General features: G+C 39.0%; 2 protein-coding genes across 9 annotated transcripts in view; one reads left to right on the top strand and one right to left on the bottom strand.

Moving 5' to 3' along the window:
• LOC134220011 (MICAL-like protein 1) overlaps positions 1 to 4009 on the top strand; it is an 89434-nt gene extending 85425 nt beyond the window's left edge. For 7 of the 8 annotated variants that reach the window (XM_062698935.1, XM_062698934.1, XM_062698932.1 and 4 more), the window contains 4 exons: positions 2066 to 2201; positions 2269 to 2340; positions 3199 to 3378; positions 3440 to 4009. In XM_062698935.1, coding sequence (XP_062554919.1) covers positions 2066 to 2201; positions 2269 to 2340; positions 3199 to 3378; positions 3440 to 3532 — 481 coding nt within the window. In that variant the 3' untranslated portion in view covers positions 3533 to 4009. Of the gene's footprint in view, positions 1 to 2065; positions 2202 to 2268; positions 2341 to 3198; positions 3379 to 3439 lie in introns of those variants that run through there. The other variant, XM_062698938.1, reaches the window with a different exon arrangement.
• Positions 4010 to 12838: 8829 nt separating this feature from the next.
• On the bottom strand, positions 12839 to 13228 carry LOC134222150 (uncharacterized). Its single transcript, XM_062701294.1, has one exon. It carries the CDS (start codon positions 13226 to 13228, stop codon positions 12839 to 12841), a length of 390 nt encoding a protein of 129 aa, XP_062557278.1.
• Positions 13229 to 15381: the final 2153 nt, after the last annotated feature.

Raw genomic sequence — 15381 nt, 5'->3', positions numbered from 1 at the left:
GCGTGCTAGGTTATATGTTTGCAAGATGCAAAAAACCCCAAACTTAAATGAAAAGCGAAACACCACTGCTGAAACTCGCACCCGAAAATTTTACATGATGTTGTTCACCAAATCGTGTTGCATCGTGATGGATGATGAAATCTACGTAGAGGATGACTTGCGTCAACTTCCAGGGCAAGAATATTTCGTTGCCAAGTCTAAGTTAGATATTCCGGAGGATGTCCGAACAAAGAAGTTATCAAAATTTGCAAAGAAGGCAGATGTTTTGCATAAGTGGTGAAGTAATCGTTCCCTTCACTACTTCCGGAACAATCAACGGTACGATTTACACCGAAGAGTGCTTCAAGAAGCGTATTTTACCATCCATAAGAAAATACAAAGTGTCAACTCTGTTTTGGCCTGATCTGGCGTCCTGCCCCTACGCTAGAAACGTGTTGGAGTGGTACCGAGCTAACGGAGTTAAATTTGGCCAAAATATATGAACTTACCAAATTCACTGGAACTTCGCCCGATTGAAAAATTCTGGGCAATTGTGAAGACAAAACTTCGCAAACATCCCAAAATTAGTAAAATAGAGCTGGAGTTGAATAAAATTTGGGTAAAAACAACAAAAACACTGGGAAAATCGATTGTACAAAATTTGATGGGTGGAGTGAAAAGGAATGTGCGCGCATTCGGAATGGGTGATGAAATCGAATAAAACAAATCATAACTCATTAAAAGTTTTTCATTCCCTGAAAATTTCAGGAAAATCCGATAATCGGTTTGATTTTGGTGAGTAAATCTGTATGTGCCATTTTTATCGAATACACCCTTTATTATCCTTCGATTGAGCCGTGAAGATCACAAATCGGTCATAAGACCAAAGAAATATGTGTCAAACGCTTTGTTATATGTTTTATAGGGTGAACATAAACTTTTGATGTATGTAAAATAAATAATTCAAGACAAAATTTTCTAAACGACTTATCTGCTTTTGTAAACAAAGATTCAAACGACGATTTGACGAATCTGATAGCTCTCCCACGCAAACCAACACCACCAATAGGTAGGTGAAGGTTTCCGCTACCTGTTGATGGTGTTGGTTTGCGTGGGAGAGCTATCAGAATCGTCAAATCGCCGTTTGAGTCTTTGTTTACAGAAGCAGATAAGTCGTTTTGAAAATTTGGTCTTGAATTATAAAATCACACAATGCGTAAAAGGCTATGGGCCTTGTGGTGGATATATCTTGAATTTGTTAACTCGCCAATTCATTAATTCATTGTTTGGTTGATTTTCAAATTCGTTCATTTAATAAATTCGTTATTTTGTAAACTAGTGCAGTCATGTTACTAACTAATTGAAGCGATGGTGTTTTTCCGTTAAGTTTGCTGGAGGACAATTTATTAGTTTTTAACATTACCAATTTTTTGTAAGCAAATATGTAATGATATTTTTCTCAGTTTTCAAATGACATTAGCTTGTTACATTTTATAACTGCGAAACCGCACCAATCCCTTTTCTGACTGATTTGTGATATCATGTTCGTAAAAGGAAACGGAAATTATTTATTATCAATATTTGCACACATTTATTGTAAGATATCTTTGTTGGGATTCTTAAGTATTTTCCAGTCCTCTCTGGAGCCACCAAAACCCATCTTTAGTATGGGAATGTAATGCAACTCGTAAGCACATAGCTGTTTCTATTCACATATCAATATCATAACGTAGAACTGATAACGTAGCAGAAAAGCATTTTTCCTCCAAGCGGCTTCAATTTATTGGGGCCGAAAAACCATTGATTTAAAAAAAATAACCATGATGCTCCAGGCATGTACAGAACACGTTAAGTGGATTTTTCTAATTTTGCCATCGACTTTGCTTGTGTTCATTCATCGTGATCTGACTTCTATAAGATCTTATAATGAAAATTTCTGACTACAATTGGCTGACAATGTGAATGAAAAGTTCGCAAATGCTATATTAAATACAGAATTTGCGAACTTTTCATTCACATTGTCAGACAACTGCAGTCATTTTGCAATACAATGTTCTTCTATACCAATCCTTTTTTGTTTATACAGGCGCCGTCAGCATCGATTAGAACAGGAACAGGCTGATTTGGAGTACGAAATTCGTCTGTTGATGGCACAGCCTGAACGGAACAAAACTGACACCGATAAAGAGAAGGAAGAAGCATTAATCGCTCGGTTGGTTGAGGTTAGCAAAAACTTGAAGTTCAATAATTCTTGATTTTTGTCCATTCTCAATTTTATCATTCATACAGATCGTCCAGATGCGAAATGAAGTAGTTGACTGTCTTGAAATGGATCGACTGAGGGAAGCGGAAGAGGATATGGTAAGAAGCATTTCTTAAAGGTTTTTTTGTTTATCATGTTTAATTGCAGTCCATAATAAGTTCATGATGTAGTATTCAGAGTTTATGGTGAATGATTTAAGTTTAAAATCAGTATACGTTGAAAACCGTAGATAAAGATAAAATTAGTAGATAAAGATGAATTGTCGCACCGCTCTTCGATGGCGGATTCCATTTAGCCGTTTTTGGCAGGAATACGACACATGAGTTTATCGTTCTTTTTTTAGATGTCTGTAGAACAAAATAATGATATCTGAGATGATACTTTAACATTTGAATTATAAGGTATCTGTTCCGTTATAATAACATGCTCCTATATGAATAACATCCGCAAAACAGGCAATTTAGGGTCGATGCCCACGTAGCGTTTTTTCAAGCTGCGTGCACGCCGCGTCCACGCAAGGTACCCAGCATCACATGTAGTCGTGCACACGTTTACGTGTGCATTACTCCATTTGATGCTGGGTACCTTGCGTGGACGCGGCGTTACGGCGCTTAAAAAACCGCTACGTGGGCATCGGGCCTTAGGTTCAATTTGTGTCGTGTTTTGTTGTTATCCGGCGTGCTCGTTGCTGAAAAAATCACAAAAATGAGAAATAAAACAATTTGTGCACCAATTCTTTGTTTTCAAATGGTATTGATTTGAGCACATCATATGAATTCAAGGAGCGTTTCCGCTAATTGTGGATATTAGATAACATTACTTAACTCTGAAGTAGTCTACCTTTATTCTTAGTTTTTGTTTTTTACTTTTTGTTTAGTTTTATGCATCATTATTTTTGTTCAATCGCTTTGAATGTAATATTCAACATTTTGTGATGAACTATTCGTATCTTCCAGAGCATTAAACAAAGTATCGAAGAAAGAGCAGCCAGCCAGCAGAAGCACGGTAAAAAGGATTCCGACTCGGAGAAAGCTGTTGGAAGTGGTGACGCATCGGTGAAGTTATCGAAGAAAGAAAAGAAGAAACTCAAGGAAGCAAAAAAGCTGGCCAAATCGAAGAAAATCGACTCAGAGAAGGTACATACAGTTCAAAACTTGACCATGAAACAGACTATTAAAATAGTCCCCCTACTTTCAGGATGCTGACGAGACCGAAAGCAGCACCAAAGAAAAGAAAAAGAAGAAAAAATTCTTTGCTGACTTCCTGCATCCTAAATCATCTAATTGCTAGAATAAATTTCAAGCTTGTTCAGACACAGAATCAATCTATTAAATGGTCTATAGCAACAAAAAGCTTTCCGCTTATATTTTTAGATTCTGTGTGGCATGTTATCATACGTGCGAGCCTTGCTTTAAACAATCGAAACAATCGTACATTCCAGTTTGCTGTTGCATACTATAATAGTTCTTCAATACTCCTGAAGAATATAGTAAAGAAGTAGTTAATTAGCTGTTAAATTATGACATAATTTTCCCCGCTTCGTTCATATCATTTTGATTTAACAATGTTAAAGTTTTTCGTGTCTTGTGATCGTTTCATTTGTCATTTCAGAAAGCATTTATATATCTAAACGATACATTTTGTAAAAAAAGACGTGTTCTAGCTCGGTTAAGTTTTGTTTACCTTTTTTATCGTTTATGATATGGGATCCCTATTTTTTTCTGTGCGATTTGTGAATATATGTAGTAACAATAGAAATAGTCAAAATCGAATATGTTTGCTTTACTGAAAGAAATAAGCCTAAAGCTGATCTTCGGATTAGTTAGGACGCCAAAATCATCATATAAGATTTGAACGCTCAGTTTGGCCAGGAGGAGGGGTTCAGACCAAATATTGGCAAGTTCAGCGCCTACCAGCTGACGAGCGAAAACGGCCACTGACTAATTGTTTTCGCTGCCGCCAATAATATGACCATTCGTAGCATCTTTCCTGTCGGTACACTTGGAGAACACCACTGCGGACACGATCAGGAATCGATCACGTTCTGATTGATGAACGGCGCTTCTCCGACAATATCGATGTCAGGACATATCGTGGCGCTAACATCGACTCTGACCACTATCGGAAATTCTCATTCAAATGGGTGGTCAGAAATATGTTTTCAATGAAAACTGTTTCTATGCAACATATATTATGTGAAGGAACTTTTAGGAACTCTTATTCAACCCTGTAAGAGCCATCGTTAACCCTTCGAAAAAAGGTAAAAAAAATTCAATTTCAGATAGATAAACTGCTTATAAGTGAGCAAAATGTCATAAAGAAAAAAATCGTTTGGAAGTAGTTGACGATAAGGAAATTATTTTGAGCATTTAGTGGAATGTCTTTACTTGTCATAAGACGAGTTAGTACAATTAAATTTAATTGCACCACTTGATTGTACCTTGACAGATACGTATTTCAATCTCAACAGTAAGTCCATCTTCAATGTCTCTTACTAAGTCGAGTCAAGTACGGGACACTGAAGACGGCCTTACTTATCTCAATTATATTAACGGTTGTTATTTAAAACAACGTGTGTAATAATTAGATAATTCGATAAAAATGTGTCTTCGGCCAGTTTTATTTCATATCAAAATTATAACAACATTAGTTATGATTATTTTCACAAAATAATTGCCTACATTTTTTGTAGACATTGGAAACAAAATCAGAAGCAATCACCTTCAGTATAACTTGAGCCCGCTCGATATTAATACATAGCTGGAACAATGTTAATTGCCTAGATAATGGATGGAAATCCGTCGTGGTAGTGTACCAGATTTTATCCGTGATGTAGGCAATTACCTTGAAAGTAGATTTTTGTACAGAAAAATTATATCAACGTTTGTTATAATGTTGTAATGAAAGTATCAACCTCTGTTTTATTTGTGTTATGACTAGAGGTATTTTTGATATATTTTTTGTTATTTTAACAACTCACCAGCAAAATTTATTACATTTTATTACAATATTTTTCTGAAATAAATAACTCCCCTTGTTATAATTTGGTTATGCATTATTGATCGGGAAGTTGAAAATTAGCAGTAAAATCTATATTTTTACTTCAATTTGTAATAGTGTTGATGCAATTAACAAAAAATATTATCATTGCTTTGTTGATTACGGTTTCTAGAGCCTTAAACATGCTCATTATATAAGTATACGCGTATATGGAGACGCATGGTATATTTGTCCATCAATTCTTTGTAAACATCCCTTATTGTGCATAAATTCAAAGTTTGTAATGTTCTACTACCAGTGACAGCCATTTGCAACAAGTTGCGAACGGTAAGCCATGCGGTAAGATGTGCGGCTACAAAGCAAGACCATGCTGAGAGTAGCTGGGTTTGATTCTCGGTGCCGGTCTAGGCAATTTTCGGTTTGGAAATTGTCCTTACTTGGGCATAAAAGTATCATCATGTTAGCCTCATGATATACGAATGCAGAAATGGTAACTTGGCTTAGAAACCTCGTAGTTAATAATTGTGGAAGTGTTAATGAACACTAAGCTGCGAGGCGGCAATGTCCCAGTGGGGAAGGTAATACCAATGAAGAAGAAGAAGTACCTATATGGCCTCCACTTTAGAATCTTATGTGACATCAGATAACACTGAATCAACAATTTGACGCCACAATACAAGGTTCGATGCCGCATTTCTCCATCCTCGAATAAGCCCCACTCTCACCAAGTCGTTTTGCACCTGGTCTGCCCATCTCGCTCGCTGCGCTCCACGTCGTCTCGTACCTGTCGGATCGGAAGCGAACACCATCTCTACAGGGTTGCTGTCCGGCATTCTTGCAACATGTCCTGCCCATCATACCCTTCCGACTTTAGCTAACTTCTACTTTAGCTACTGGGTTCGCCGTAGAGTTGGGCGAGCTCGTGGATGCAAATGTCCAGATCGTAGCCCGGCTGTTACACCAGGCTCTCCGCATGACACCTTCTAGCGCTTAGTCCCTGGCGCGATTCGAACGAACTGGAGTGTTTGCCCGAAATCTTCACACAGTTTTGCATACCATCCATCGTTGCTTCGATCAGTCTGGTAAGCTTCCCAGGTAAGCTGTTCTCGTCCATAATTTTCCATAGCTCAACGCGGTCTATACTATCGTATGCCGCCTTGATAACAACGAACAGATGGTGCGTTGGGACCTGGTAGCCGTGCAGTAAAGATCTGGTCCGTTGTCGAGCGGCAGTCAACGAAGCCGGCTTGATAACTTCCCACGAACTCATACACTAGTTTAACAGACGACGGAAGATGATCTGGGATATCACTTTGTAGGCGGCATTAAGGATGGTGATCGCTTGAAAGTTCTCACACTCCAGCTTGTCGCCTTTCTTGTAGATGGGGCATATAACCCTTTCCTTCTATTCCTTCGGTAGCTGTTCAGTTTCCCAGATTCTGACTATCAGTTTGTGCAGGCAAGTGGCTAGCTTTTCCGGGCCCATCTTGATGAGCCCAGCTCCGATACCATCCTTACCAGCTGCTTTATTGGTTTTAGCTGTTGGATGACATCCTTAACTTCCCTCAAGGAGGGGGCTGGTTGGCTTCCATCGTCCGCTGAACTGAGGTAGTCATCTCCTCCGCTGCCTTGACTTTCACTGCCTGTAGTCTCAGTGCCATTCCGATGTTCCTCGTACTGCTGCTTTCACCTTTCGATCACCACACGTTCGTCCGTCATGATGCTCCTATCCTTATCCCGAGACATTTCGGCTCACGGCACGAAGCCTTTGCGGGATGCGTTGAGCTTCTGATAGAACTTGCGTGTTTCTTGATAACGGCACAGCTGTTCCATTTCCTCGCACTCTGCTTCATCCAGGCGGTGTTTCTTCTGCTGAAAAAGGCGGGTCTACTGTCTATAACGTTCCACGTTCTGCCGGGTACCTTGTTGCAGCGCGACCGCCCGCGCTGCGTCCTTCTCCTCCAGAATCTGTCTGCACTCTTCGTCGAACCAATCGTTCCATCGACTTCGTCCCATATATTCGACGTTGTTCTCCGCTGCGTAGTTAATGGCTGCTTTGACTGTATTCCAGCAGTCCTCAAGAGGGGTCCCATCGAGCTCACCCTCTTCCGGCAACGCTGCCTCGAGATACTTCGCGTATGCAGTGGCTCTAGGTCGTACCGCGGCGGTCGTCGGTACCGAACATTGTTGATGATGGATAGTTTTGGGCGCAGTTCAACCATCACCAGATAGTGGTCAGAGTCGATGTTAGCGTCCTGACGTCGATAATGTCGGAGAAGTACCGTCAAGTGGTTAAATTGTGAAGAGTGATATATATAAAATATATCACTTTTCACAATTTAACCACTTGAATTCAACTTACCTCATGTAATTAGCGACAGGATCCAAAAAGTAGACTAGCAGGATCGCCAAAATGTGTGGCCCTAAATGGCCGGAACGAAATTGTTACAGTGATCTCCGTGGATGCGTGCGCATGCCACGGAGATCTAACAAGGAGAGGCAGAGTCATGGCCTGCTGCTCGCCGATTGTGGTGGGGCTGTGGTGTATAATCTATAAACACACGCTGAAGGCATTTTACTCAAACCCCACACGTATATGGAGACGCATGGTATATTTGTCCATCAATTCTTTGTAAACATCCTTTATTGTGCGAAAATTTATATAGTATAAGTAACTGTTCTACTACCAGTAGTGACTAGTGAGAGCCATTTGCATCAAGTTGCGAGCAAAAACAACCTTGCATAAGGTCAATTCCTATTGGTTTTTGACTAAACATAACTTACATTCCCTTACAACTTGATAGATAGTAGTATTAACGCCCTAATAAGTCAATTATTAGTACTTTGTTATGCGTATAATGTTGGCTGCTACAATTTGCCTCTAATATTTTTCAAGCTTTCAAGTCGCAGTATTAACCAAACGACGCAATTTCATGTCATCTAGAACTTTCTAAAACATGCAAAAACATGTAGAATCAAAAATAAAACCCGTATTAATCCACCTACAATGAATGGAACCCTTTTTACACCTGTGAAAGTTTGTGCATATTTCAATCTCTAGGCATACAAGTTACGTATGATATTTCGGCATCTTTCGTAACCTTGTTTGGGGTGGATTGACCGTAAAAAGAATTTTCGGATAATTAGTTACATAAGTCACCTATACCGGAAACATTTTATTCTGCTAACCATATAGATATAATATAATCCATTTTGATCGATTCTTCTTTTGATATTTAGATCAGATACACACTCCTAATGTTTTGCATTGGTTCAACACATTTTATTCAAAGTTTGTTGTTCTCTTGTTGTGAAATTCCTAAGTCTCAACGTATAGAAAATTCATATTGTGTCTACACTTATAAAAAATAAACTTCGATCTTCATTTCTCATATGATCTATATCAACGCATGTCCACAAATTGGCCTTCTATATTCCATCTCTGTGCAAATTCAAACGTGCTTCATTATTTCTTCAAACCTAAATTTGCTTATGTTTCTAAGTTTCGTTCATTCAGCACTCGAGTGCGGTTTGCAATAAATTTTTTACACCTAAAACTATACAACAATTTCCTACAATCTTGAGTTTGATTTTGTTTCATATAACAGGAAGTTCAACGTTAGAATACGATTTTGCTTCATTGTTTTCTTCTATATTATTCGTGTTCTCAATTTTATTGATAGGATGTTTCATGTTTGCCAAGTCCAAAATGCTATTGCTTTACGAATTCTATAAGTGACTCGTATAGGTCTTTTAATGTCAAATCCACTGAAAAAAACGAGATCAGGTAGTTCTATTATTTGGCTTTAAAACTCTATTATTAATTCATTTCACTCCATTATAACACTGTAATAACAAATTTTACATCTAGATTAGACACTTATGGTATTATCTTCTTCTTCTCTCTTTGAGTTGCCTCTATCATCGTTGATATTCTTCATCTTGTATTGTTTATTTTAATGTTATAAAGTTAATACCATTTCTAGAAAAGATAGCTTTTTCATGATTCGTACACAGTAACAAATTCCATTGCAAATTGTCATTAGGAACGAAATATGTGTTGAGAGTAGACTCTGTTCAACATCCACTAAAAAAGAAACACTCAGATGAAGCTTCTTCAGTTTTACAAATACGTATCAAAAAACCTGTTTTAGTAACATTGAATTACATTCATTGACTTTTATTTTTCAAAAAGTTTAGAACCCCGGAGAGTCCTTGAATCATTTGATTCGAAAAAGTACTGCTAAAATTATCGTTGCAAATGTTGAATTATACGTTTGTAGGTTCTTCATCATAATCAAGCTTAAAACATTTGTCAAAAGTTGTACATCACATCTATAAAAAGAGGATTAAAGTACACCTGTCATAATTACAATCGGATAAACATGTGCTTGACATCTTCTGGTTCCCACAATACTGTTGGCAAAACATTTATTACTATTTATATGTATATGTTCTTCGTTTGGGCCCGAATAGGATATTTTGTTTGTAACATGTAAGAAATCTACGGTATTTGTATCCAAGTGGTACGTAGGTAACAATGTTGATAACTGTTGCTATTAATCTGTGTTTTGTTTGCAAAGTTGTAACAAATTCCAATTACTAAGTTTGATGACTGTTGCGATTTTTTATCATGGAGTTTTACCACAAATGTAGCACGAGGAACTTTACCACACGTGTAAATAGCACGGAACACTATCAGGCCATGTAGAATATCGAATGAAATGAAATTTGATAAAATATATAAATATTTTATTCAAGGGGAAAATTGAGTGATGCTTCTTTTTTATGTTTCAACCGTTTTAAGCGTTGTCTGAGTAAATCATCTAAAAGTTACTGTTCATTAAAAATTACTATTCAGTGGGCATTTCAAATGTTGCTCTTTTGGTGTTCTACCCAAAATAAACCAGACCATTAAATCATTTCATTATTTAGCATTAGCATTTAGCATTGAGCAATTCGCACACATTCGTAGGTGGTACAAGCCTGGACTATTGTATGATAGATGCATCACTTTCATCCGTAATCGAAGATATTGATTTGGGACTAATCAATATCTCTTAGATGGAAGAAATGCACTCTCCAATAGTCGAGATCTGTCCTGGCCACGTCCTTGCGAATGCTGGGGAATAGGAAGGATGGTTAGTAGGACACCTACTTAAGAAAGATGCAGAAAACTCTACGACCTCTCATAGGTCATAGGTCATAGGTCGGGAGGTTTTGGAATTGTTAGTGTGGAGGAAGGTTATAACTGTAGGAATCGTGTTGGTAGAACGTGAAACACAGAAAGAACTATGATAGAAATACAAAGTAGGAAAGGGACGAGCCTGGAATTGAACCCACGACCTCCTGCTTATAAGGCAGAAGCGGTAGCCACTAGACCACCGAGCTCGTCCACCATTAAATCATTTCATTATATACAAAAATTGAAAATAGCCCAAAAACACTAATTTGACTTGAGCCACCTCAAAATTTCTTCCGAATTAGCTGAAAACTTGACAGGAAGCATATTTTAGCATAAGAATTGTGATTCAGGGCTGACCGGTTGAATTTTTGATATTTTTGGAAAACGTGAAGAGGTCTAATATGGATCCTAAATTTTCCATATTAAATTACAAGCAACATTTCAACTTTATTATTAGCCTTAGAGTCATTTTTCCATGGAGCATATGCAATGATAATATTTAAAAGCATTGAATATTATTTTTAATTTTTCAACCGTGGGGCACAACAATCCGTACACTTCAGGACTTCAGTATATGACACCCACGAGAATTCTGGAACTTTGTCAATTCTAAACGAAAAAGCGCGACAATCCCATCGAATATCTGAATGCATCATCTGGCGTCTACCGATGAGTCTTGCAAACTGTTTGGCGAGCTCTTCGCATCAATATTCGTGCATCGAGTAGGAAATCGAGGAAGCAATCCGAGATGTTCCTGTTAATATGGTTGAGCTTGGATTATTTGCCGTCAATCCAGAAATGGTTTCATTGGCAGAAAAAAAACTGGAACGTTCGTTCGTAGCTGGTCCAGATAGATTGTCTGCAGTTGTAATATGCCGATGCATTGACGTTTTGGCACATTGTGTGATATCTTCAACCCGTTTTCAAACGCGGTGAATTATCGTGGTATCACAAGCCTCTCGGCTGTTTCAAAGTTATTTGAGATTATAATGTGCAGAGCAATTTTGGATGCTACCAAAAACTATATATCCACCAATCAACACGGATTTCTGCTCGGGCATGAATTTGTTTAGTTTTACATCAATGTGTATCTCGAGTATGGAGGACAAAATCGATACTATCTACACCTATTTGAAAGCAGCTTTCGATAAAATCTACCACAAAATTTTGCTACACAAGTTATCCCGTCTCGGAATATCTACACAACTGGTATCTTGGTTGAAGTCCTATCTTATGGATCGGCAACTACGGGCGAAGATCGATGGTTATGTTTCAGCGCCTTTCACAAATCTGGTGTGCCGCAAGGTAGCAATCTTGGACCGCTACTGCTCGTGATTTTCTTCAAAGATGCTGCTTTGGGTCTTGGTGAATGTTTCAAACTTGTGTACGCTGATATGAAGCTTCACATTGTTGGATTGCCAGGCTCTACAAGTATCGTTAAATCTATTGGACGACTGATGCCGTAGGAAAAAGCTGACTGTCAGCGTGGAAAAATGCCAAGTGATAACATTTCATGTTGTTCATATTGATTGCAAAAATCTAGTCAGGGTCTCAAACCTTGGGACCCTGCTGGACTCCAGAGTGACCTTTGATTTGCACCGTTCAGCGATAATTTGAAAGGCAACAAGGCAGCTAGGCTTCATTTCTAAGGTCTCGGATCCATACTGCTGGAAATTATTGTACTGTGCACTCGTCCTTCCAATTTTAGAAAGCGAGTCTCTTACTTGGCACCCCCATCAGATCACATGGTGCTTAAAACTCGAGCGAGTAGAAGGGGATTCATAGGTTCAGCGCTAACATCTTTGCCGTTGGGAAATCCTGAAAACTTGCCGCCCTGTCCTGAAAGATGTCGTTTACTAGGTCTTGACACGGAGGAAAACCGACGTAAAATACAGCAATCTTTGTTTGCTGCTAAACTTTTGTCTGCTGAAACTGATGCCCCCGATGTTCTATCCATGATGAACTTCCTTGTAACGAATAGATCACTGCGGAATACTACTTTACTACAACCACGCTAACATCGAACGGTTTTTGGATACAATGAACCGATCTCGATACGTTTCGTAAATCATGTTAAACGATTGTTAAACTAGTAACAAGTTTTTATTTCTATTAAGACTATTAGTCAGATAGACCATCTCAAATACAAATACAAATATGTAACAGTCTCTTATAATGAATCGAATGCAAATAAAATGTGCATCGTCGAAACAACAACACGAGGGCCTCTATTTTTTTGAGTGTTCCTCTTTAACGCATTAGAAAAGCATAACAAAGTAATCAACATCTCCTGAATCAAAATCCGTTCAGCTTTTTTTTAACTTAATATTTTAAATAAAGGAGACCGTCTTTAAGTATCCCTTTCAGCCAGAGAGATTCGGCAACTGCTGCACTGAACGCGATGTACTTCACTAGACGAAGTTGCAACAGCCAATGGTCTGCTTCTTGCTGCACCAGATTACCGAGCATCCAAATACTTTAAACAGATAGCCACTCACTGATTTCCGATCTTCTGTATCGGACGTCCAATCGGCATCAATGTATCCAACCAAAAGTTTACTTGTTGGGTCTCGCTTGAAATTCAGCTGAATTTTGATCGTGCCTTGCAAGTATCGAACAATTCGTTTCAGGGCTTGCCAATGTTCAGTGGTCGGTTGTTGCTGGAAACGCCCCAAATATCCGACAGGATAACAAATTTCCGGTCGCACACTTAGCATTATGTACATCAGTGATCCCAGTAGCTCACGATATGGTTGGCTTGCATCCGGTCCACTTCGACTAAGCGTGAGGCCTTTCTCCATTGGTGTACGAGCTGGACATCCCAAAACGGTTCACAAGTTTTTCGATACTGGTATCTTGAGAAAGCTGTTGCTGTCCATTGCCACGATTATACATAATCTTCATGCCCAAAAAGTGTCGGAGCTCCCCACAGTCAGACATTTCGAACTTGGTTGCAAGATCCTTCTGCAGCTTCATTACTGACGGAAGATTCCCGAGCAGGAAAAATTGGCTCAATGATACCTAATGCTGTTATTGATACCATACTCTGTTATGAACTAGCCCTGGATAAGAGGTAAAATACCAGAGGAATAATACCAAAAACTAATATGCACAATACTTAAGCCATAACAAACTCAATTATTAAATTGAATTTTAATACCAAATGCATAACCAATTATTATTCGTTTGGTATTGAAATACTTAAGCATGGTATGCCTCAAGTATTTTGCTTATAATTTTTTTGGTATTATTTTTTGGTATTTTACCTCTTATGCAAGGCTAAATCATACCAATTTCTGTTATCGAGGTCGTCGCTCCTGCTCGGGTTGCGGCCAGCCACCAGCAGGTCATCAACGTACAGAATTAGTTCCAGTTCATCGTCCTTATCGAACTTTGTGTACAGGCAATAATCATGTCTTGATCTCCTGAAGCCTATCTCGAGAATTGTTTCGTTGAATCGTTCATTCAAACATCTAGGTGATTGCTTCAAATCGTATAAAGATTTCAGCAACCAACAAACTTGACCAGGTTTTGCTAAGAAAATTATTTTGAGCTTTTTAGTTGAATGTCTTCACTTGTCATTGGACGAGTTTGTACCATCCCATTTATTTCCATCACTTGATTGTACCTTGACAAATACGTATTTCGACCTCAACAGTAAGGTCGTCAATCAAGAACGAGACACTGAAGACGATCTTACTGTTGAGGTCGAAATACGTATTTGTCAAGGTACAACCAAGTGGTGAAATTGAATGGGATGGTACAAACTCGTCTTATGACAAGCAGGTTTTGCTGATACACCCTCCGGGACTTCCATAAAGATAGTTTCCTTCAAGCGGTCATGGAGAAACGCATTACGTACATCCATTTGGTGGTAGAAGTATTTTCTAGAAACGCCAAAACGGTTCTGACTGTAGCTAGTCGAGCTACCGGTCCATAGGTTTCTTCATAGTCGTGTTCTTGCTTCTGAAGGTATCCCTTCGCTACAAGATGGGCTCTGAAGCGAACTAATTTGCCGTTCTCATCTTCCTTCAGATTGTACACACACTTGAATTTCAGAAGTTTAGTATCTTTGGGACAAGTCACCATTTTCCAGATATCGTTCTTCCTCAGTGACTCCAGCTCGCTTGCAACAGCACGCTTCCAATCGTCTCTGTCATCTCGACGTGCAATCTGACCGTATGTTTCGAGTACATCTGTAGATAAGGGGATCGCAGAAGTTGCTGCATAACCAACAAAATAGTCAAAGAACTTACCCAAAAATGTGTGCTCCAGATCGCTACGCCTCACCAACGGTTGCCTTTTGGATTCGTGGTTTTCTGATTGCGATGTGAGCGCCGATGCTGTTGGTTTCTCTATCTCATCCCTGGTTTCATTTGACTTGTCATCATCGGATTCATTTAAAAGCTCATCGTCGGTATTGTTTGGCTGGTTTAACTGCTCAAGTTGTCTAGCGACTTCTGGCTTTTGATTGCGTTGCGACTTCCTTATCCCCCTTTATTTCGTAAGAATATTGCACTACCAACGGCGAATCTTTATTAGCTTCTGCTTCAACTCATACGGAAAACGACCTTCATCGAACTTCACGTCACGTGCCACGATGATCTTTCGACGAGTTCGGTCCCAAAGTCGATAACCGTTCGGCGCATAGCCAACCATCACAACCTAAAAACTTTTGGCATCTAGTTTCTTTCGATGCTTTCCAGGTATCCATGAAAATGCTCTGCACCCGAAAATTTTAGGCTTCTCCAGATTGGGCTTCACTCCCATCCATAACTCAGCGGGAGTCAACTGGACCGACAGAGCATTCGTCGGACTTTGGTTCAGTAGACACCGGTTAACGCTGCTTCACACCACATCCTTTAAGACATTTTAGAATCCAAAAGCATTGAACGTACCTTTTCAATAAGCCTTCGGTTGAACCGCTCAGCCACTCCATTCTGTTGCGGGGAAT

The sequence above is a fragment of the Armigeres subalbatus genome, chromosome 3, assembly GCF_024139115.2.
Source record: "Armigeres subalbatus isolate Guangzhou_Male chromosome 3, GZ_Asu_2, whole genome shotgun sequence".
Lineage (NCBI taxonomy): Eukaryota > Metazoa > Arthropoda > Insecta > Diptera > Culicidae > Armigeres > Armigeres subalbatus.
Note: the sequence above shows the minus strand (reverse complement) of the source record. Positions and strands in the feature narration are given on the sequence as shown.